Consider the following 23022-nt stretch of genomic DNA (forward strand, 5'->3'; position numbering starts at 1 on the left):
TGAATAGTGAGGTACTGAACTGGCACAGGCTGTGCATTGTGGAGATTCTGTCATTTGACTTAAATGCAGCATTTCAACATCTTTATCATTTTACAAAATGGCAGAATAGTGAAGGAGAGGAAAAAAAGGTGAAGCAGATCTAGCAAAGATCAGGTGGAAATAACACTTGGTATATTTAGCTTTGGTTTGCATTGGTTGCTTTTGTAGCAGTAGCCAAGTATGAGCTTTTAGCCTGGTCAGAGATGGAAGGGATGTACAGCAGTGTCCTCACTCTGGTGATTAGTAATTTATCCATTCCTTTTGAATCTGAGTGTGCCTGATGGCAGTCACAGCAAACTTTAACCTTGCCATGGCTGGAAGTGCCACAGCAGCAGGTGTATCACTGAGCTGTGAAAGAGATGCAAGCAACTATGGAAATATTTAATCCATGAGGAATTCTGCTCTGTGTGCCTGTCTTCTGTTACCAGAGATAGAATAGATTGTTTCTTCTGTGCAAGCTGCAATATAGATGTATCCTTAAACAACTCTGAAATGAAAAGGTTCCTTCTCTGTTATAGTAATTTTTATCTTGCTAGGACAGTTCTATTCCAAAGTGTCAGTGCATGTTAGGATTGTCCATCTGTGTTACCATAGTGAATGGAAAAACACCTCCAGCAGTTTTTGAGGAGCAGTATGTTAGGCTTGGACAAATCTTCCTGCAGATGACCTTCTGGTGGCCATGCAAAAAGAACCTGGCAAGGACCCAGATCCTCTTTTATGGAGAAGCATTAATTGTCTGCAGAGTGCTGAGCAGGAAGAATTATTATAATGAGAGGATATAAGTGTTTGTCTGCTCTTGCTCCTCTGCAGCCTTGCATGCTTGTTCTGAGCCAAGGTTCACCCTGGTGTGGTTGTGTTAGCACAGGGCATGAGGCAGTGAGGATTGGTCATCTGTACTTCTCTAACTGAGAAACCTATTCTGCTAGCAAAAATGAGGATTTTCTTCAGTCATTTCTGCCCCAGAGTGTTTGATGCCTGCCTAATTTAATGGCCTTGCAGCTAAGCAGCAAGATTTCTGTGACAGTGTTAGAGAGAGAGAGCCTGTTTCACAGAGAGTGCAATTCATCTGTATGCACAGGGTCAGCCTGAGATTTAAACCCTCTGTAAGACCTTTTTAAGCTCCTTGGGCTCAACTGCTCTGTAGATTGTTGCCTTGCAGAAGTGAGGGAGTTTGACATGGTAAGAACAATGGGTAAATTATTTTTGAGGAGGGTAGGTTTTGGTTTTTTGCTTTGCTCTGTGGATATTTTATTCTCAGGAGATGATGACCTGCTGCAGTCTGGGAAAGGTAAGCTTGAATTTTGACATATATTCTTTTTAGATGGAAATCACTAAGGACTCAGAATTACATTGCCAAAGCAAATGGTGTCTTTATAACGTTCTTTGGGATCATTAACAGCTTCTACCTTTGTTTAATAGTTTCCCATATTGAGAAAGAATGATTTGTTTGTACTCATAAATGTTCTGGTTTGTTCTTTGCCAGGCTGACCTGAAAACTTCTGGTAGTTTCTGACTTTTTGAGTAGTTTGAAATATGCATCCGCATAAATGATTGACTCCTACCCCAGTATTTGTTTTCTTAAAGTTTTGCTAATTAAAAAGTGATTAAATTATTTCCTGACTTTTTGTTACTGTGCAAAGACTTTGTTTTGGTTAGGTAGTGATGAAAGAAATCAAATTCTTTGAGTCAGCATTTTCCCCCCTCAGTTTGAGGAACTGATCTGTATAGTTTTTAAGGCGTGTGGGGTTTTTTTTTGTTAGTGTGGGGTTTTTTCTGTGTATTGTTTGGAGGTTTTGTTTTGGTTGGTTTTGTTTGGTTTCTTTTGCAGGGTGGGGGAAGGGTGTTGAACATTTTTTACATTTGGGGAACTCCAGAAGATTTACCCAGTTCTCCTGGCCCATAAGTAAAACACTTTCACCAGCTTCATTTGCTTCACTTCACAGTTTTGCTTATGCAGTATAGCTTTGGGGAAAATTATCTTATGGATGTCTAAAGTAAAACTCCAGTCTGGGTTGCTTCCTTCCAGCTCTAGATGGGCATCTCCTTCAGGGAATATGAAAGCTTTTTTGGAGTCTGCAGAGGCCTGGAGGAGCCCAGTAAATTGCCTTAGGGCTTTTCCTTCTTTTCCTGTCCCATCTGTCTTCTTTCTGTGGAGAAGATTATCTGTAAATGTGACTGTCTTGGTGCTGTGTGTTGTTCAATTGCATCCCATGTTTTCTGGAACTCCTGGGACATTCATGAGGGCTGTTCTTAAATTTGGGGCAAGAAGAACTGAACCATGTAGCTTTTTTGAATCTGTGGTCTCTCATTCTGTGCTTTAGGATAGGATCTGAGCTATGAAAATGGATACATGTGGACTTACTCTTGGGTAAGTGGCTCAGAGTGGCCCTGCTTGGGCAAGGGGATTGGACAAGGTGACCTCCAGATGTCCTTTCCAGCCAAAACAATTCCATGAAGAATCAATTCCCTGTGTAGAGTATATTATGTAGTTATAGGTTTAATTCAAGGCAGGAGAAATATACTGTTGTGGAACAGAGATAGTTATATAACTATTCTGAGGAAAATTAATCATTTTTACCTTTAATTGTGGTGTGTCACTGGGCTCTTAGTGATTGTTTGTTCCATATTTTAAAGCAGTGGTATCCACATTAAATGTGAAAACTGGTCATGTTTACTTTTTGAATGGGAGTGTTAAAAGGGATTTACTTCTTACAGTCTGTGCCTGAAGTTTAAGCTCTAAAAATCATTTAATGGAAGAGTAACCTATTGAATGTATTTTGCAATGTATAAGGTAACAGGCAGCACTCTCAAAATGTATGTTTTCACTCTTTTCCAGGTAATTGAGAATGGGCCCTTAAGGATGCTGAGTCTACAATGGGAAGTGTCACACTTCGCTATTTCTGCTATGGGTGCCTCTTCACATCCGTGACCTGGACACTTCTGCTCTTTGTTTATTTCAACTTCAGTGAAGAGAACCAATCCTTCAAGAATGTGCCCATCAAGGGGCTGGAACCTCAGAGGCCATTCCCAAAAAAATTCTACCCCCGTTTTACACGGGGGCCAGTTCATATACCTGAATTGCAACAGAAAGAGAATAAGATAGGAAACTCTTTTGGAAATCATATCCAGGATCCAGTTAAGGGGGAGATAGAGTTCTCTCCTGAAATGGGTAAGTGGTTTTTAGTGTTGGTGGCAAACTTAGTAAAACAACAGGAGAAATGAGGTTTTTTTACAGAAAACTATCTCAGGGGAAAGTGTATAATGAAAAAGTTTTGTTTGTTAAAATGCATGTGGTACTCGTGGCTCTCTTCTTTAAGAATTACTTGAAATTTATTTTACAGTGCTTAATCCAAAACACACTCTAACATTTACATCTATGCTGTATAAGTAAGTGCTGATGAAGACTGGGTTACAGCAGGGTCTGCCCTTGATGAACTAAGTCTTACTTTTGGAAGCTTCAGTGTGTGCTTGTTTCATATCTTACTCCTGTTTTAATTGGGCTCAAATACATAAGCCTTAGTTAGCTACAGAGAAACTGTACTTATATGCAGTAATGAAAAATAGCTTGATATCAATGAACAGTTAAGAGGACCTGTTGGTTTGGAGAACATGCTTGAAGTATAACTTACTCTACAAGAAATGCATGTGGGACAAACTAACAATGCAAGATTGAGATGGCAATGGTTAGAGCCAAATCCTGCTTACTTTGTACCAGCAAAGGTCTGTATGTTTCACTGGAGCATGTTTCATCGATGAGGTGGTTTTGTTTTGTGTTCCAAAATAAAATGCTTTGTGTATTCTAGTGCTTACAGCATATTCACTGCTGGGTTTAGATGTGCAAACAGGCACATTGTATGTTGGCTTAAATCTTGGTTTGGGTCTGGAGGCAGAAGTGTTGTGGCAAAGTGTTGGGGTATTGGCTTCTGCAGCTGCTTTGGGAGATAGAGCACAGAAATGAACTTTCCTAGCCAGGGTTTAATGCTCAGATCTCAGTGAAGTCTCGTGTCATGGCTGTGGATGAATGGTGAATCACGAGCTTCATGAGTTTATAGAACTTTACCAAACTTCACTTTCTGAGTTGGGTATTAGAATGAATGTTAGAAAAATGGCAGTTCATGTTGCCCTGTGGCATCACAAGTGTTTTTCAGTTCACTGCAAAAAGCCTGAGTGCCAAGTGAGGCGAAGGCCAGTCCAGAGGTGGCCATTTCTTTCCAACTATTCAATCTGGGTGAGGAAAGAAATGGAGCTTTTTAACTGAGAAGTCTTTTGATCTTCAAACCAAGTGACTGCTCTGGTTGGTGAAAGCCAAGGGGAGTTATAGTGCCAGGATAAATTCTACAGGAATCATCAGGAGACAGCTCTTAAGACAAGGTGTGTTAGGAAACGGTTTTCTGAAGTCTGTCTAGAGTAGGACAGTGATAAACACAAAACCAAAAAATTAAAAAGTGAAAAGAAATGTGGTGTATGATAGTCAAAATCAAACTGTCATCTGGTAGGTCAGTTTGTCTTTTTTTCTTTATCTGTGAGAGCCACATAACACTGCTGAAGTAAAGCCTAAAATGAGGTTTTGATTGCAAGCCCCTTGTTTTCCAAGGGCTTCTGTCTGTTGTTTGAACTGAAATCATTCAGGTCTTTTGCATGCATTGGATACTGTTCTTCATGAGAAAGTTTTAAAAATATTAGCACTCCTTGAATATATTCATAAGATCAGAAAAACATAGTTAGTGGTTGGCTATGGATGGATTGTAGAATGAAACATTTGGGATGTGTTTTAAGTTCATGCTTGGTATGAACAAAACATTTTAGAGTGACCACATTTTAAGGTGCTGCTGATTATGCCAGAATAATGGATCTGGGTACTTGAACTGACCAGATGGAGACATTTCTTGGATGAATGGATTTCTTGCATTTCTTTGGATGGATGTGGTTCATTAGGGGACTGACTGACCCCTTTAGGCTGCTGGGGCTGGGGGACTGACACTGCCACTGTAAACAGACCTCATTCCTACCCCCACAGTGCCCCTCATGCACGGTGGGAGTGCTCAGCCCTGAGCAGCACAGCCAGTCGCAAGGCACTGTGTGGGTGTGTCCCCTTTATCTCACAGATATCATACCCAGCACTTCCCACTTGGTCCTGCTCAAATGTCAGGGCATTTACTCTTGAGCTGTTGCACAGTGCAGCTGCATTGCCATTGCTGAACTAGAGACTAAAAGCCACAGGGTGGTAAATGTAAATAGTAGGAATGTGGATGGAATTCCCTCCTGGAAGTCACCTGGTATCTGTGGGTAGACTTTGTCATTGAGACACAGCTGTGCTCAGAAGGCCCAGATGGTTTACTTGTTTTGAAGCTTTTTTTCAGTTTCAAACTTTTAAAATTACTTCTCTTTTGTGTTTAACTCAATTGATTTTCTCCAGGCTTGAGCTCAGCTGGCTTTTGCATAGCTGGTGAAAACTGGAGAACGTGAGGTGTGGAGCCAGGCTGAGAGCATTGAGTTTATTCTGCCTCAGAGAGAAGACTGAGGGGTGAGATTTTCTTGCTATCAGCAGCAGCTGAACAGGAGGCTGAAGGGAAGATGGAGGCAGACTCCTTCCAGAGCGCATGGGATTATAACAAGAAATTGGAGTGAGGGCATTTCAGTTATGGAAGAGGAAAAACATTTTCAGTGTGATGGTGTCAAATGCTCAAACAGGGAAATAAGAGGTTGTAGAATCTTCCTCTTTGGAGATATTGAAGGCTTTCAAAACTTAACTGCACTGGTTCTGAGCAACTTCCTTTAGCTGGACCTGCTTTTGGGAAGGAGATTTGACTAGGTGTCCCTTTCAATCTGAATTAGTCTATGAATGTATGAAACATATTTTCCTGGAAGTGCAGTAGCATGTGAATGGGGAACCCTCTTGTTAACTATTTTCTGCAGATTTTGAATGATATGGAGATGATGGGCAGGGTGAAAGGAGATAACTTACATGATCCTTGCTCACTTCTTGTACTGAAATTTCAGTAAAATTGCCTGTGTAGCTTGATAATAACTGAAGAGGTGACAGGCATCTCATTCTGTGCAGCCAGCTGAATAGAGGCAATAAAAAATAATCACTCTGCTACCTGAATTGTTGCAGAAGTGGCTGGAGGCACAGGTGGTGGCAGACACCAGCTGTCTCTCCCTCATGGAGTTGTGTGAAGTGCCACAATGTTTTGGTTCTGTTCACACTGGTGAGAGAAGCCCATGGCACTGAGTCAAGGCAGGCAGGGTGGCATTGAAAATTTCATCTTGGCTTATAGCAGTGTCCCAATACCAACAATTACTTCTGCCATGCTTAGTAACAGTTGCCAGTTCTGCCAAAGTAATCAAAAAACAGCAGTTCTGCTGGTGTTTTACTTGCTGTCAAAGTCCCAAGTCAAATAAACAAAAGTTTACAGTTCTTGTATAACTGTTTTTGTTACCACGGACTTCAGAACTGCATGAAATGGGAACTGCTATTGTGAGGATTTTTCTACCATTTTAAATGTATTTCCTTACTCAAAAATCCCATTACACACATGTCACCTGTAGGGATAGATGCTGATTCATTGTGTGCCAAAGTCTGTCCTCTGTTGCTTGTTTGATGTTGGTTTTAGGTAGTGCTAAGAATTAGAGGCCACATGAGTGAAGGGAAGCAATAAACACAATGGAGCCAGCAGTCTTTGGAGAAGGATTTAATTTTATTACAGCTGCAAGGCCTCATAAGTGCTGCCTGTTTGTGAGAGGGAGCAGAAATAGTTGCACAAACACACAATTTGCAAAAACAGAGGGATTTTTAAGAGCATAATGGGTTTTAGAAGAGATTAAAGGTTTCAATCCTTGATTTCTTTCAAATGATGTTTTTGAGCCTTTTAGCTGATCTTGGCACGTTTCTTTTGCAGGAATGATTTTTAATGAAGAAGATCAGGAAGTGAGAGACTTGGGCTATCAGAAGCATGCTTTCAATATGCTTATCAGCAATCGACTGGGATACCACAGGGAGGTGCCTGATACAAGAGATGCAAAGTAGGTGCTCATTTTTGGAGACAATGTGGTGTAGTTTCATAGCTCAATGACTTGTTACACCTGATGCAGTATTTAATATTCTTGGTATTTTGGTATTTCTGTCCTACACTGTTCCATCCCCATGTGTTGCTGAAGGCAGATTTTTCAGCTGTTTAACAGGAGTGCTTGAAGTTAGGATTTCTATTCTTAGGTCTTTTCTGTCTTTTTTTGAATTAATATTATTTCTGGGGATGTAAGGTTTTTTTGTCAGCTGCTAAAGGTATATGATAAGTTGTGCACTGCTCTGAATATTTTCTATTAAAGAATATATCTTTTTCTATAATCTACCTGGTGCATATAGGGGGAGGAACAACTCACCTCTGTAACAGCAATAAAAACTCCAAACACTGAAAAATAAATAAACTTGCATGAATTTTCTAGTGGTTTCTCTGGTGTGGGTGAGTGTAATGAATTGTACTTGCTGATTGTTTTTCCCAGAATTGAGCTCATTCTAAGTAAATGAAAGCTTTTCTTCTATACTTCTGGGTTTTCATTTATAATTTCTTGTTTTTATTGGATCCCCCTATGCCTGGCACCTTCAAATGGCATTAATTTGTGATAGTTGGCCCTATTAGAAGTAAGGACGAGCTTTGAAAAGGAGAAGAAAGAATGATCTTTTGCTTGGAGTGGGATTCATCTTGCAGATTAAGATGCTTAGATAACTGCTTGTTAGTCAGTTGTCTCTGCTTTTATTATAATTAGCAGAGATCCAGTCACTGGAGTTAATGAAGCATGCAGAGCTCTTCAGCTGACAAAACACACTTGACAGCCTTAGGGTGAACTGAACGCTATTTAGACTGCACTGACAGCAGTGACTAGACTTAAGTGTCTTAATCTGCCCTCTGAATCCCAGTGTTGGTTGTGTAAATAGGTATTTAGCACCAGTGGAGGTTTTCTGGGCTATCCAACTCTGTCTCCAGCAGCTGGCCGATAAGGCTGTGGTATTTTTGTGGACCTCATGTCATATTTGAACTGTCTCAGCTACCTGAGGGTACTCGACTGTGTTTTGACAGCTGAAACAAGCCCTCACTATCTTCTGTTCTCTGTCTTGAGGATCTCTGGTTCTTATTCCCACCTCAGTGCATGGCATCCTCTGTTTTCTAACAAGCAGCAGAGTTAACTATGAGTCTGTGTTATGTGGAAAATAATTTACTCTGCTGAGCCCTCCTATAGCTGTTACACGTCTGGGCTCATTATGTTCACATTCGGGGTTCCTCCTACACATTTAATGTTTGCTTGTTATTTGGGAAGTTTGAGCAGTGACCCAGCCCTGTGGAAACCCCTGTGTAAATAGTGCCAGAGACTGTGTTCCTGTTTGCAGATGCAGAGAGAAGTCCTACCCTGCTGATCTGCCCTCTGCCAGCGTTGTGATTTGTTTCTACAACGAGGCGCTCTCCGCCCTGCTCCGCACGGTGCACAGCGTCCTGGACCGCACCCCCGCCCACCTCCTGCACGAAATCATTCTGGTGGATGACAACAGTGAATTGGGTGAGACACTCTTTAGGAATGTTACCCTCCTGGGTCTTCCTGTGCTTCATTGACTGCTCAAAAGAAATTGTGGAAGTCGTGATGCAAAACCGATTTGTACTGCAGCCCATCACCAGAGTGCCAGCCATAGAGATATGTGGTGTCCAGAGATGCCCAAGGTGATGTCCTCTTTGCCACTGGTGCCATTTTACTGATGAGCTTTGTATCATCCGGGCTTTAACATTCAAAATCAGGTTTTGAAGCTAATAATCAGAGAATCAAAGAATGTTAGGGGACTGGAAGGGACCTTTAAAGATCATCTAGTCCCAACTCCTGGTGTCATGGGCAGAGACTCTTCCCCACGAGACCGGGTTGCTCAAGCCCCTATTCAACCTGGCCTTGAATGCTTCCAGGGATGTGGCATCCACAGCTTCCCTGGACAACCTGTTTCAGTGTCTCACAAACCTCACAGTAAAGAATTTCTTCTTAATATCTAACCTTACTTTTCCCTCTTTCAGTTTATACTCAGTACTCCTTATCCTGTCACTACAGTTCCTAGTGAGTCCCTCTCCAGGTTCCCTGTAGAGTTCCTTCAGATACAGGAAGTTTGCAATGAGGTCTCCGCACAACCTTCTGTTCTCCAGGCTGAGCAGCCCCAGCTTCCCCCTGCCTTCACAGGGGAGGTGCTCCTCTTATCTCACCTCTTGCACACACTGATGAGTGGGGGTCATGAAGCAGTTGTTTAGTTTGGGTTTTCTTTGCAGTTCTTTACTTGAGCTGCTCAGGTGCTCAGAGCAGGTGACAGAGAGGCCGCTACTCGCTGTGAATGCATTTGAAAGGAGCTGGAGGCGCTCCCGGCTGCAGCCTTGCCGATGGGTTGCTGTGGCACGATGGAAACAGTGCTGTGTTTTGTACTTACTCAGCATTCCGGACCGGCAGCAGCGCCCTGGGGCTCAGCGTGGCTGGGCAGGCTCTGCGTGGCTCTTCAACAGCCTCTTGTGGCCACGCCGGGAGCGGCTGTCCTGGCTCTGGGAGCAACCTCTGCTCCTGCAGGCTTGGAGGGGCCCTGCAGGGGTAGACCCTGCAGAGTTGCTTTGCTCCTGTTGGAGGATTGCTGCTTTTTCTCTCGATTGACAGACAAGGCAAAGACAGACATGCAATTCAAGCATGGCCCTCAAAAAGCCTTTCATTTTGGCTCTTCAAAAGCCAAATGCCTGTTGAGGAATGTGCTAGCATAGCAGTTCTTGCCAGCATGACTGTGCAGGTTCCCTGCTCACCTCTGTTCAAGTCCACAGCTTTTTGCATTTTAAATATTTTTTAGGTTGTATTTTTATTTAATATAATTATAGCACCCTTGGTCTCATTGTTTGTTTTCTGGTTTAAGGTCTCACTTGCTCTAAGAGACTGATTAGATATGTCTGGTGTAGAATGGCATTCTCTTGTTATGCTGGAAGTTGATTTCTCTGAGGTCAGATCAAATGTCGAGATACAAGAGAAAACAAAGATCAAATACTGTTCTTTGCTGATAAGAATGTGTAGTAATTAAAAGCTTGTTTTGTTTTCTGTTTTGGGAGCATATGCCTTGCTATAAAGTGTCTTGTGCAATTTGTTGTGTATTCAGAGATTGCCTTATTTCAAAACTCAGTCTTCTGAATGTAAGTGTGCATTTGATTGATGCCTGTATTTAGGCAGTAATACCATCACTCTTCTGGTCTGTTGTTAAATTGAAGCAATTAGTGAATTTGAACCAAATGAAGTTCAAAACATTCAAGTAGCTATTTTTGGCTTTCTGACTTCAAATGAACTTCTTCTGAAGCCAAAGGCAGGAGGAGGTATTGTTTACACAGAATTACTGCTCTTGATGCTAATGATCCTATGGTTTTGCTGCTGCTTGATTTTAATGGGTGGACTCTTACAGCAGAAGAAAGGTGGGACTGGGGATGGTTTGGGAACTGAGGAAATGGATAAAAACTTTGGCTGTGCTATGGATATCATGAGCTCAGGCAGATTGCTTGATCTCTATGCCCCTTTGTTTTGTTTTTAATTAAAGAATAATTTTCCTTCCATTGCCCGCTTTCTGAAGTGGTGTTCTAGATGAAATTTTCTCTAGTTCTTCTCCTACAAATATGAGAGCTGTGGTACCCATCAGTGCTGTTGTGCAAACCTTGGGCCTTTGCACCTAGTTTTGCCTCAAAAAGCTTCTTAACCTCAATCATCAACAGTTTTACTAGCCAAGCATTGCCATGGCTCACTGAACCCACTGTTGTATTTTTCTCCATTCCATGAAAGGCAGGATTTCTTTTTCTGGTATGACCTCTTTCTCCCAGATTTAGCCTTAACCTGTTATGGAAAAGCCTGAGGATGTGTTTTGAAGGCTGTTACTGGAGGCATTCTTCTGTGTAGAAGGAGAGAATGAGGAACAGAAAAAGAACCAATTGTCTGCAACTCAATACTTTAGAGCAGTTTAAGATAATTACACTCCAGACTCCCATCCCAGGGCCCATTTTGCCTTTGCTGCATAGATATGGAAGAAGGTAATGCCTGAAGTAATTTTTGAAGACTGGCTAAAAGGGAGCAGTTCTGTTTTTGGAGGAAGATTTCTCAGGCTGGATTGTATCAGTGTTCCCAATGGATGTGAAGATGACACACAAAAACCCATCAACAGCAAAAATCCCAAAATGTGTCTGAGACAAACCTGCCTGTTAAGAATGATCTGTGATATGGCACAGTTGCCAGTAGAATGCCATTTTGTGTGGGTCAAAACTCTACTGGTCCTTCCATTCTGCTGCTCAAGCCAATCTTGTGGACCTGGTTTAGCTCCTGGTGTGGATGTGACATATTTACCTTTTTTTTTTCCTATTATTTTCAAGAGTTTGCAGATGTGAAACTCCTTCCTTGTTTGTTTGCCTCATCTGCTGTAAGAGTTGAATTTGATAACTGAGCTTTTTCTGCTTTGTGCTGTCCCATTGTTTCTGCAGGTGTACACTGTTCTTCTCTTGCTATAATGAATCAGGTGAAGAATGATTCAAACACTATTTTATTTTAGGTTTGCAAATCTGCCCTGCTTGTTTGGGTATCTCATTTGGAGATACTTCAGAGATTGTTTAATCAATTTTCTAGGAGACTTTCTCTGAAAACTTCTTCCCTATTGTCTCTGACATACGATGTCATTACTCCAGATCAGGCAAGAGAATTCCTGTGACCCAAATGAATTCTGTCTATATTTCCCCATAGAGTTTCCTTTGTCCTAGAGTATTCTCTGGCATCATACTTTCTGTGTGTTACCTTCTCACTTCTGATCCACCACGTTTCCTTGCGGTGCAAAGGCTGAGATCTTAACATTTGGAATGGCATCTGGGAATCTCCTGCCTGAAAGTTCTTATTCCTCCTGAAAGTGACACATATATTCCATTGGCATTTAATCTCATTAACAACAACTTTAATGTTTGAGCTGACATTCTTCAGAATAATGTTTATTTTGGCATATCCTCTGACAAAAGTCTGTCTGCCTCTCTGTACTAAGGTTCTCTGTCAAGTCTCAGTTGGGTTTTTGCTTTTCTTTCTCATTTTGTATTCCTTTTTATTTCTCCATAAGTTTATTAACTTATGCTTTTCCATTACTTCAGTCTTTGTGTCCATCTTCTCTTCAGTAGTTCTGCTTTAATGTTAGAAACCACTGACCTTGGGTGAAAGAACTATTGTTACTCTTAAAATTGCCATTGATGTTAGCTAAGTTACTCTGGTGCCCATGGACTCCAGTGAACTCTGCACTCCTTCAAAAGCACAGGCTTGCTTTGATCCTTTTGGGTTTTAGAAAAGCAACCAGCTGTGAGTGAGTTGTACCTGGTATCTGTTGTTCTGTCAGTTAAGCAGGCACAGATAATATTAGGTGTCTTCCTGCCTCTTCTGAAAGGTGTCAGCATTTGTTTTCATGTATGGAATGTAGTAATTTAAATCATTTGCCTGCGTGAAACGTTTATTGTTGCATCTGTTGCAAATGCCAGTCACCATAAGAAGAATTTGGAAATGCGTTTCTTTGAACAGCAATTTTTCCTTTTTTTTTTTGAGTCTAGTAGTTCCAGTCAACTTGAGTAATGTACTAAAGGCATTGAAGGGGAAGTATAGGATGTGGGAGTACTGTCCTTTGATACTCTTGGTTTGAAGCTCTGCTGTGTCAGGGTGATGTTTTGATCAAGACTTTGGCCATTTTTGAGTTAAACATCTTGAGATTTTAAATGGAGGTTTCAGGACTTTTTTCCTGTTGTTGAACTTGTGTTTTCCTTTTTTCAGCTGACTTGAAAAAAGACTTGAGTGAATATGTTAAAACTCAGCTTCCCAAAACCACGAAATTGGTAAGAAATGAGAAGAGGGAAGGCTTGATCAGAGGAAGGATGATTGGAGCCTCTCATGCCACAGGTGCACTTCCTTTTCTCTCATTTCCCTGCATACTTTGATGATTAGTTGATTGGGTGACTTCTCTTTTTGTAGTGCAGCTTTTCAGATGTTGGATGTTTGACCTGTGGTTACTTTAGCCTCCTGAAGGGGCTCTGCATGTCATGCCACACTCTAAACTATACAATTTAGCATTATCCCAAATCTTTCTTCCCCTACACTGTCTCAAATGATAACTGAAATTTGGATCCAAATTTGAGTGTGTTTTTTTAAACCTTGAGACACTTTGAGTGTCTCAGCTGTTGATTCTTTTTTTTTTCCCTGGAGACATTTGCTTTTAATAAAACGAGGTACTTTTTTAGAATGGGTGAGTGAAATTGTGAAACAAAACCAGTATTGTGCTCTAAAGAAGTACCCCATTTTATTGAAAGTTATGAACACAAGTTATCATCATCCCAAATCTTCCCCTGCACTGTATCTCAAACAATGACTGCAGTGTTAGTGAGACAATGTAGAGTTTTTCCTATTCTTGCCCTGAAAGAATGTTGTCTCAGGAGCATCTCCATGTGGTCAAGATACTGTAGTTGCAGAATATTTTTTGCATGTTTTATGTGCAAACTTTTGCTCTAAAATGAAATCTGCTCCCTTTTAAGGGACACTAATCCAGTTTTTAATGCTCAAATCTAATAACAATGTTTTTCTGTATAAGCTCTTCTGTTGCAGTGAGTGTTGATTGGGAAAACAAATATTTGATGATTTATAAACAGCCTTTACCAGAATGTGCTTTCAGTTAAATTCTCTGGCATCTGAGAAAGTAGCACACTTTCTTAAATAATTTTGAGCAGCAGATAAGTCTCTTAATTGGTGTTTGCTCATTAGTATTGTAATGGTGTAATCCAGAGAGAAGACTGTGCTGGCATTTTCCAAGCTGTGCTAAAATTCATTTCAGTTAGTGCAATTTTAAGTAATTTTATTGCTCTTCTGAACTGCAGGAGTTCCATCCCCATGCCCAGTCAAATACTGTCCGTGGGGTGACTTGTTATATTTGCATGCTCCAAAGTTGTTTTCTTTAAAGCTGTTTCCCATCTCTTCCATATTATTCTAGTGTTACATAAATTTTATATTGTGTCATAAAGATGCTGGTGCCCTTTTAGACCAACTGAGCATGAGGGTGTGTCACAGATCAAACTGTTCTTACTGACTGTGGCCGGTAATCTCTGTGTAAATTGCCAAGGTTTGCTTTGTCTAATGCACGTGTGTTTGCACTGAATTGCATCTTTGTGTTCCATGGCACTGAGGAACTTTCTTGACACTTTGTGTTGTGTGCTCTGCAGGGAAGGTGCTGGTGTTCCTGGACAGTCACTGTGAGGTGAATGAGATGTGGTTGCAGCCTCTGCTGACCCCCATCAGGGAGGATCACAGGACTGTGGTGTGCCCCGTCATCGACATCATCAGCGCCGACACCCTCACCTACAGCTCCTCCCCCGTCGTGCGCGGGGGCTTCAACTGGGGCCTGCACTTCAAATGGGATCTGGTGCCCCTGGCAGAGCTGGAGGGACCCGAGGGAGCCACTGCTCCAATCAAGTAAGGCTCCTGCTGTGTGGTGAGAAGCTCAGTGTGACACAGGGGTGATCAGGAGCACTTCCTAAGCAGTGGGGAGTGGTCTCTGGCTGTGCAGGTTTAGGAGCAGCTGCCTAACCTGTCAAATATCTGACTTGTTTATTTCACTTAGTTTTGATCACTATTCCCTATTTCTATTTCACTTCCATTTCTGGCATTTCATCATGAATTAGATATATCTGTTTTATTAGATCAAGAAAGCACACACTTGGAAATGCTTATACAATAGCAGCTTTTGCTGAAGACAAAATTCTGAGGGAGTTTATGGTAGTTTGTATTAAATCTATCCAATAATTTCACTTTTGAACTATGCATTGATGTTTGTTTCCAGTCTGTTGGTGTGCTTGGCTTAATGAAAATACAGCCTTTGTTGTAGGAGTAGCCTGCATTCCCACTAATACAAACTATATAATTTCTGTGATGAAATGCTGAAGAATTACTAGATTGGGAAAATCTGTTTGTGGTAATAGGAATTTGTTTTTGAGGTCTTTTGAAAGTTATTTTGATACAAAATTCTCAGTGAAGCTCAACACTGGGACTTGAAAGTTACCTTCCTTATCTTTTAACCACTGATGGCTGTGTGACCTGTACAGAACTGGCAATATCTGGTTCTAGTGGATGTGTAGCTGATGTAAAATGGTGTCAGCAGGCACCTTTTATTAGGAGCAGACATGTGTGGTTCAGACACAAGAATAGGACTGTCCCAAGTGAATCCCTTCATGAAAAGAACCAGAGCTGCTACAGCAAAGGCAAGGAGCTCACTGTGCTTTTTCTAGGTGCAGGTATCAATCTCAGTAAAGAATTCAGGTTTGTCAGGTGGAGGAGCTTCCCATTTTTTACAAAATAACTCTTTATGGATAAGATTTTCCAAGTGAATCAGAAATTGGGTGTGTTTTCATTTCTCTCTCATTCTCTTTTCTTGGACTGTAAATAAGAGCATTTCTGCTGCCACAAACAGTTCCAGCACAGGTTCTCTGCTGTCATCTGACAGCTCAGCAGTTGGCCTTCCCATGTCTCCCCATCCCAAAATTTTGTCTGAGAAGCCAGGAAAATTATTAAGTTATTTAACAGTTTGACTGGCTCATTTGGAAAGTGTCACTGTGGCAGTTTCTGAACCTGGAAGGAAAGGACAGGCTGAAAAAATCTGAGTGGGGAATCAGCCTTGAGTGTTAAAATCCTTATTCTGTTAAGAGCTATTCTCACATTTAATTTGGTCAGTGGCTGAAGGTTAGCTGTTGCTGTGTTAAACACTGTTGTTGCATTCCTTCAACTCACTTTTATGAAAAGTCCTGTGCTAAAAAGACAGAGAACTTTATAGTTAAAGCAAGTGTAACCATCTCAAAAGATGACCTTTTCTGAGTATGAAAGTGATTTTTCCTACCTAAAGGTCTCTGCCTCCTTTGAATAAAGAGCCTAGATTGCTATTTAACCTTGAAAGAAGGCTTTCCATCCAACAGAAAGTATTGCATTTTAGTGACTTTCCACAATGAAGTATTTTGGTGTCAGAGTGGGAAAATTGAGAGTAACCTTTCAACCCAGTTTTTAAGGTGACAGAATCTGCAGCAGAAATTTGTGTGAGAACAAACAATGAAATACTGACCTAGGCTTGGTTTCATCACAGGGGGTTTTTGCAAGGGTGGGAAAAAGCCTTTTTCCAGCCCATGGGATGTTCCAGCTATCATATCACATTTTTATGTAGTGCTTTTACTCTGTTACAGTCTTGTAGGTCATCCACATATTCCAGTGTTGTGATACAGTAGGAATTCAGTCTAGAGACTGAACAGTGAGGATCATATGCAGGTTTTTACAGAATAGAACACATTCTAGCAACATACAGACAAGGTGAAAAACTGAGAAATGCCAGAGGGACCATTTCTATAAATACACAAAGTGTAAATAACTTGCCAGTAAACTGATAATTGAGTCAATAATGAAACAAAGCTGCTTCTGGCATTTGGTGTTCCTCTTTCTCTGTCCTATCCCTTTTCCTCAAGTTTGCCAGGTAAAGAAATATGATTTATAGATATTGGAACAATGGAAGATCACAAATACCCCTTACAGATCTGCTTTTGCAAATACTTTGAGACTAGAACTCATGTCTAAGTGGCTGAAGGATTTTAATTGTGTTATGTCAGTTCATCAATTTGGACTTTGGGACCAACAGATTCAGCAAAAATTACTGTGTGGGGGTTTTTTCTCTGTCTAAAAGGAAATGAACTTCCTTCCATGTACCTTTTTAGGTCACCCACCATGGCTGGAGGGCTGTTTGCCATGGATCGAGAGTACTTCAATGAGCTTGGGCAGTACGACAGTGGCATGGACATCTGGGGAGGAGAAAACCTGGAAATATCTTTTCGGGTAAGCACAGAATTTACAGCTCTGTACTTGAATCTTTATGGCTTTTTCTTAGTTTGGTGGTGGAGCTTTTCATAATAGCTGTAAAGAAGCATAGGAAAAGAACTTAGGCAAGTTTTTGAAATTAGTTTATGAGCAGTGCCTAATGAATTTCACAAATTGATTAGAGATGAGTGGCTCACAGCAATATTGCTAAGATGTAAGCTTAGTGTATTTCCTTAGACAGTTCTGCCTCCTTTCTGAGGACCTGGAAATGTAAAGTTTTCTGGAACTAAATTAAGAGTCATGAAGAGGGGTCATCTTGGTTGGAAAAGTAATGAGAAAATCATAATCAAAAGATCTGAAAATGGAGCTGCTGCACTGGGCTTCCTGTATTTTCTCTCATCTTCCCTGTCACTCCACTGAAAGAAAAACAACTTACTGTGCTTAATGTTGTGCTTATCTCTTTATTTTTGTAAAGGGCATTCATCAACAGGTTTGACAAGAGTCTGCCTGAAAATGATATGCTATCATGACAGATATGAAAAGGGGATTAAAAGGTGAAGTTAGCATAAAAAAACCAAACAAGCCTAAAACCAGACGCAAAGCCCCCAAAACTTTAGAGAATCTGTCAGTTAGAGAAATCAAGATTAGGGTTCAAAAATAAGAACTGGAATTTCATACATTTGAGTGACTTTAAAGGAGCGTGTACTGAATAAATAAAATCTTTCAATTTTGGGTATAAATGTAATTATTGGGTATCTAAGTAGAAGTGTGTGGGGTGTGAGGAGATTATTGTTGTTATCTTGTAATACACAGTTTCAATAAAAAGGGCTTTGAAATCTTGGAACACATTCAGAGAATTTAGAGCTTCTGGAAGTCCCTGTCTCTCTGGGGGAGAGTTGGAAAGAAGTTTGGTCTTTATCTTGTGTAGAAGGAGTTTTAAAAGTGTCTTGATTATGAACTGCTAGTGTGGGATGATTTTCAGGGGCTGGAGAACATATTAGTCCAGCAAAGGGCCAGTGCTGGTATTTGCTGGAAGATGAAGTTAAAAAAGCAATTTAAAAAAAAGAAATGGAAGTAGAGTGTAAATAAAGTGTAGATCCCTGGTGCCACAGATAAAGACTCCTGAATGTAGCATCTGAATGGGAACAGTGTTTCCGAGTTCCTCTGTCTTAACACAAACAAACAGCTCTGTCCAATAAGTTTCTATGCTTAATTGAAAAGCTCTCCAGGTTCCCTTGATGACAAAGACTGGTCTTTGTTATCTGTCACAGAATTGTGGACAATTTTCATGCAGGTAAATGAATTTAGGTAACTTAATCTGCAGGATGAGTCCTAGCCCATATATCCCAGTCTTTTCTGCTAGGTTGTTAGAGCAAAACAGCAACATTTTCTGTTTGTCTCTTGAAAGCCATGATGTGTTTTGTGAAAAGTGTGGTCATATGAGAAAAATCATCTTTTGTAACATGAAGATCTAAAAATCTAATTTGTCAGAAAACATGGCATGAAGGCCAACATTGCTGACACCTAATCCTGTATAATGTATAACCCTCCCAAGGTATCTCTTGAAGAAGGGGAGAAGTTAGTGAGCAATCTGAACAGTGTGTGAGCAATCTGAACGTGTTCTGGTTTTTTATGGACAGATCTGGATGTGTGGTGGCAGACTTCTGATCATCCCCTGCTCCAGGGTGGGACACATTTTCCGTAAGAGGCGTCCCTATGGCTCACCTGGGGGACAGGACACTATGGCTCATAACTCACTGAGGCTGGCACATGTGTGGATGGATGAATACAAGGTAAGAGGCAGTTCTAGGTCATGAAATAAAGTCATTAAATGGTTATTGACTGGTTTGTTTGTCAAAGAACTGTCACAGTGAGATCTGTTACGACTCTGATGGGGTTTTCCATCAGTCTGAACTCCTGATGTTAGTTCTGATAGGAATTCCTAAGTTCTGTATTCTGGTTTCTCATTTGGCTTTTGAGTGCTCAAGTCTCCTCCTTGTTACTTTACTGCCTGTAGGAGATTGAGTTTTATGCCTTTTTAGTGAAGTAAAAGATGATGGATGAGCTTTTGTGAGCTCTGCATTGCTTTGTGTCCAAATCAGCATTACACGGCAGCCATGTACTGTGCCTTCAGGTAGTTTCCATATTGTGAGACAGGGATTTTTTTTTTGGCTGCTTGTTTGCTTTCTGTTTTAATTAGCAATCTGCTTCTTAGTCTGTCTTGCCCTGGAAGAGCAATCATGATTTACTTCTTGATTCAAGGGCAGTTGTATTCCTTCCTTGTCTTCAGATCTTGATACTGATGCTTTGAAACATAGATCATGTGTTTCTGCGTCCCTCATCTTTGGGATACTTAATGACATTTTGCCCTCTGAGACCACAGGATTTGCTGTGTGCTCAGTTCCTGTGGTCCCTACAATTTCTATACAAGATGTAGTTTATTAATTTTATGTTCTTTAGAGGTTTATGTTTCATTCCCCATCCTTTACCTTGATCTTCAATTTGATGAACCTGTTAGAGGTCATTAATTTTTATCTCCATTCCTCATCTCTGTAATGCTTTAGTGGATCTGATCTATCACCTTCCCTTTTACCAATGTCTGGGCACAGTTTTGTGATTACTGATGGCTTTCTCTGAAGCTTAGACTTGATTCTTATAATTTCCAGTTGAACTGATTTATCCAGCAAGCACTTGAGCTGCTTATTGTTGCAGTCTCTTATCATAGATTTGTGTCCAGAACTTTTCCAGCTGTTTCTGGTCTGATTCTCTGATAGCTGCCAGAGAATGTATGGAAGAAAAGCTTGGAAATATTTTTGTTTTTATAAGAATAATGCAAATATTTAGAGCCAGTATAATTTACCAAAGCAATCTAACATTGCACAGTACAAAGATAAGACTTAAAGGAGTAAATATCAGTATTTAATAAATGAAATGGCATAAGGGAAATGATTCAGCAAAATTTTTATAACTGGCAAAAGCAAAATGCAAAAGTATAAGTTCATGTATACTGTGGTAATAAATAACACATGCAAGGTAGGATACCAGCATTTGAACTTCAACCAGGAAAGAGAAAATTGGAATAGCAGAGCTGCTTTTTGAAGCAGGCCAGATTGTCATATCCAGTCTGTCTCCAAACTTCCTCAGAGCTGGCCAACAGTCCAATGTACACCAAGTACACACTTCCCCTTCCTCTGCTGTTAAAATAGCAGTGGTACATCAAGCACATCCAAATGCTCAAAGATCGTGATGAGGAGAGATGTGTAACTTGTCCAGAGGTGATGCTGTCTGTTTTCTGAGTATCAGAGAGCAGGAAATACTTGAAAACTGTCAGAACCACATCATGGTGGGTGGATTCCAGATGTCTCCTAGAGATGAATCCAGCAAAATATCATCGTTCAATGCCCTGAAAACTGAATTCTAAATGGTACCTGGTAAACAAATTAATATGCAAATACAATGCTTTTTATGTAGGCTCTGTAAATCTATCTGGAATTAAATGCTAAAAGGGGATTTTTGCCTAGTTTTAGCAATAGTATCCGTGCCATGTTGTACATTCATGAGTTCCTGTTTGTCTGCATTGTTGTCTCTGCATTGGAGTCAAAAAGCACATGAGATTGGGTTGGAATCTTAACCTGTCTTCACCTAATCTGTAAAACTGTTTGTCATCATAAAATAGAATGGGAGAAGAATAACATTGTGGGAGCCCTTTTGGAGATGATGCAGATGACTGGAAAGAACTGGGCTTCCCAGAAAACCCAGGTGACAGTTCTGATTATTCACATGAATAAGATGTGTTCCCACTGAACTTCATGATATTAGTCTCATTTATAGGTCTGTTCTGGAATGGTTTTACCCTAATAATTTGTAAAGTTGGAAGGCTGGAAACTGTGCAAGATGAAGCACACTGGAATACCACAACAATGCAAATAATTTCAAGAAACCTTTGTCAGATGAGGCTGCTGCTGATACATGCATCTGTTTTTTACTTACTGATTTTAGGATGCCTGTATTGCCAATGGAATAAAGTCAGGGACTGATTTGTTTCTTCCTGAAGTTGGCATCTAAAATGGCTCAGCAAATTTGTACCCAAGAATTATCTTCATCAAAAAAATCCTCAGTTAGAAAGATTAACTCAGAGTTAGGAAGATTAAATCTCGCTTCCTGTGACAATGCAAGCATTACAATTTCCTACTGCCAGTTTCAAACCTACTGGTTGAAAGCACTAGCAAAATGAAATGAAATTTTGGGAGTTCTGGAAACAGGAAAAAATTGGGAATCATTAATCTGAAATTCTTCTCCCCTTTTCCCCAACCTGTTTCTCTTAAATACAGGAGCAGTATTTTGCTTTGAGACCTGAACTGAGGATGAGGAGCTATGGAAATATCACCGACCGTGTAGAACTGAGGAAGAGATTGAACTGCAAGTCCTTTAAGTGGTATTTAGATAACATCTATCCTGAGATGCAAATATCTGGGCCCAATGCCAAAGCCCCACAGCCAGTTTTTATTAACAGAGCACAGAAACGACCAAAAATAATCCAACGTGGAAGGGTAAGAGAAACTTAAATAGATGGAATTCTGGTGTGCTAATTATTATGAGTTTTTTTTCTTAAAGATTTGCTCTAATACAACAGAAATAGTCTGATTCCATGAATTTTGCAACAAGCTGCCTTGAAAATAACAGGATTTTTGTCAAATCAGTCTAATCTATATTTCAGGTCATCCTTAGACTAGATACTCTTCTATGATGTTTCTTATCTTGAAGTTCTGAGTTAGGAAGTTTTGCTGTCTTTAGAATGTGTTTTCATGGCTGTTGGTTCTGAAGATGGATTTGGATAGAGAGAAATTTGGCCTCAAATATTCATGCTCTGTTGGTTTATGATAAGAGTACAGTGTAATTAGTTTCCAAACTCATTTTACTTGTCATTTTCTGCAAAGGTGAACATTTGCATCTGAGGCTGATGATGGCTTTTCTGGTCTTGCCTGTTAGCTAATGAACAAAATATGAGTTTTTCTCCTCTCTTTTTTTCTTCAAAGTAGAAGTGAAGAGAGAAATTTTTGTGTGTATTCATGAAGGAAATCATTATTAAATTCATGCCTTAGCTCTGACACCTTTGCTTATGGCTTTGTATGCAGGCAGAGTCACCAAACAGTTGCATCTGCTCTTTCCAGGGTCAAATTCACTTGGTGTGTGCTTTTTATGCTTCCCAAAAATAATTGATAGTTTCAAACCCAAGAAAACTATCTGAATGTCTTCCCTGTGGAAGAAAATACTCTGGAATAAACTGCTTCATGTGCACACAGATTATGGTTAGCAGGTTCCCTTTTAACTCAATACTGGAAGCATTTAGTAGTGGATGTCCCCCCAGGCTGCAGTAGCTGCTGGTTTTGCAGAAGTGAGTCAGGAGGACCTGTGTTCATGCAGGACCTCTTGGCACCGTTAGATTTTTTTTCTTGGAAGCAGCTGTCTGGGAATCCTCAATTTGTGCAGTATTTTTATAGCAATATCCCAGCCAAGCTGTGAAGTTTGTTATGTGGTTTCCCTGAATAAAACTGATGGGCTGATTCCCCTAGTTGTTGGATGCTGTTACCCCCCTAGTCAGACCTTTTCTTCTTCTTTTTAGAATTTAATAGCTTTTTGCTTTCATTCAGACAGAAATTTAACTGAGAAATTGTTGATGTTGGAGAGAACTCCAACAGATCCTGGAGGGATCTAAATATCTCAGGAGCACTTAAGGTTAAATCTTCCCAGCAGTTATTTACCATGGCTTAATTTTGAGAAAAAACTTTGTGCACCCCTTAAGAAATGGGGAAAAGAAGCAGAAAAATGCCATTCCTTGGCTTGGTTCTCTGAGATTCAAGAATTATACCCAGCGTTGTATGAGAGAGTCAGCTTTGGCTCTGGTGGCTGTATAAACTATTTCCAGATGCCTGCAAGGAACAGAATGATCAGCCAATGTCACCACTGTGTGCCAGACTCTTTAGGACTTGGGAGGAATCACTCCAAATCTCAGTTTATTCTCAAAAACTAATTGGGCCACAGATAAGTGGTGGTTTGACAGCTGGGAAGAAATGTAATGATCACAAATAGTTGCAGCTGTTA

General features: G+C 40.4%; 1 protein-coding gene across 2 annotated transcripts in view; it reads left to right on the forward strand.

The window, feature by feature from the left end:
* The first annotated feature begins 2875 nt into the window (after positions 1-2875).
* Positions 2876-23022, forward strand: part of GALNT11 (polypeptide N-acetylgalactosaminyltransferase 11) — a 30862-nt gene continuing 10715 nt past the window's right edge. For both annotated transcript variants that reach the window (XR_004082095.1, XM_005424349.2), the window contains exons 1-8: positions 2876-3208; positions 6939-7062; positions 8423-8589; positions 12859-12984; positions 14295-14544; positions 16821-16938; positions 18561-18713; positions 21252-21470. Coding sequence is in view for 1 of the 2 variants with exons in the window: in XM_005424349.2 (XP_005424406.1) it covers positions 2914-3208; positions 6939-7062; positions 8423-8589; positions 12859-12984; positions 14295-14544; positions 16821-16938; positions 18561-18713; positions 21252-21470 (1452 nt within the window). In the remaining variant the exon portion in view is untranslated. The remainder of the gene's footprint in view (positions 3209-6938; positions 7063-8422; positions 8590-12858; positions 12985-14294; positions 14545-16820; positions 16939-18560; positions 18714-21251; positions 21471-23022) is intronic.

Source organism: Geospiza fortis, unplaced genomic scaffold (assembly GCF_000277835.1).
Source record: "Geospiza fortis unplaced genomic scaffold, GeoFor_1.0 scaffold182, whole genome shotgun sequence".
Taxonomy (NCBI): Eukaryota; Metazoa; Chordata; class Aves; order Passeriformes; family Thraupidae; genus Geospiza; species Geospiza fortis.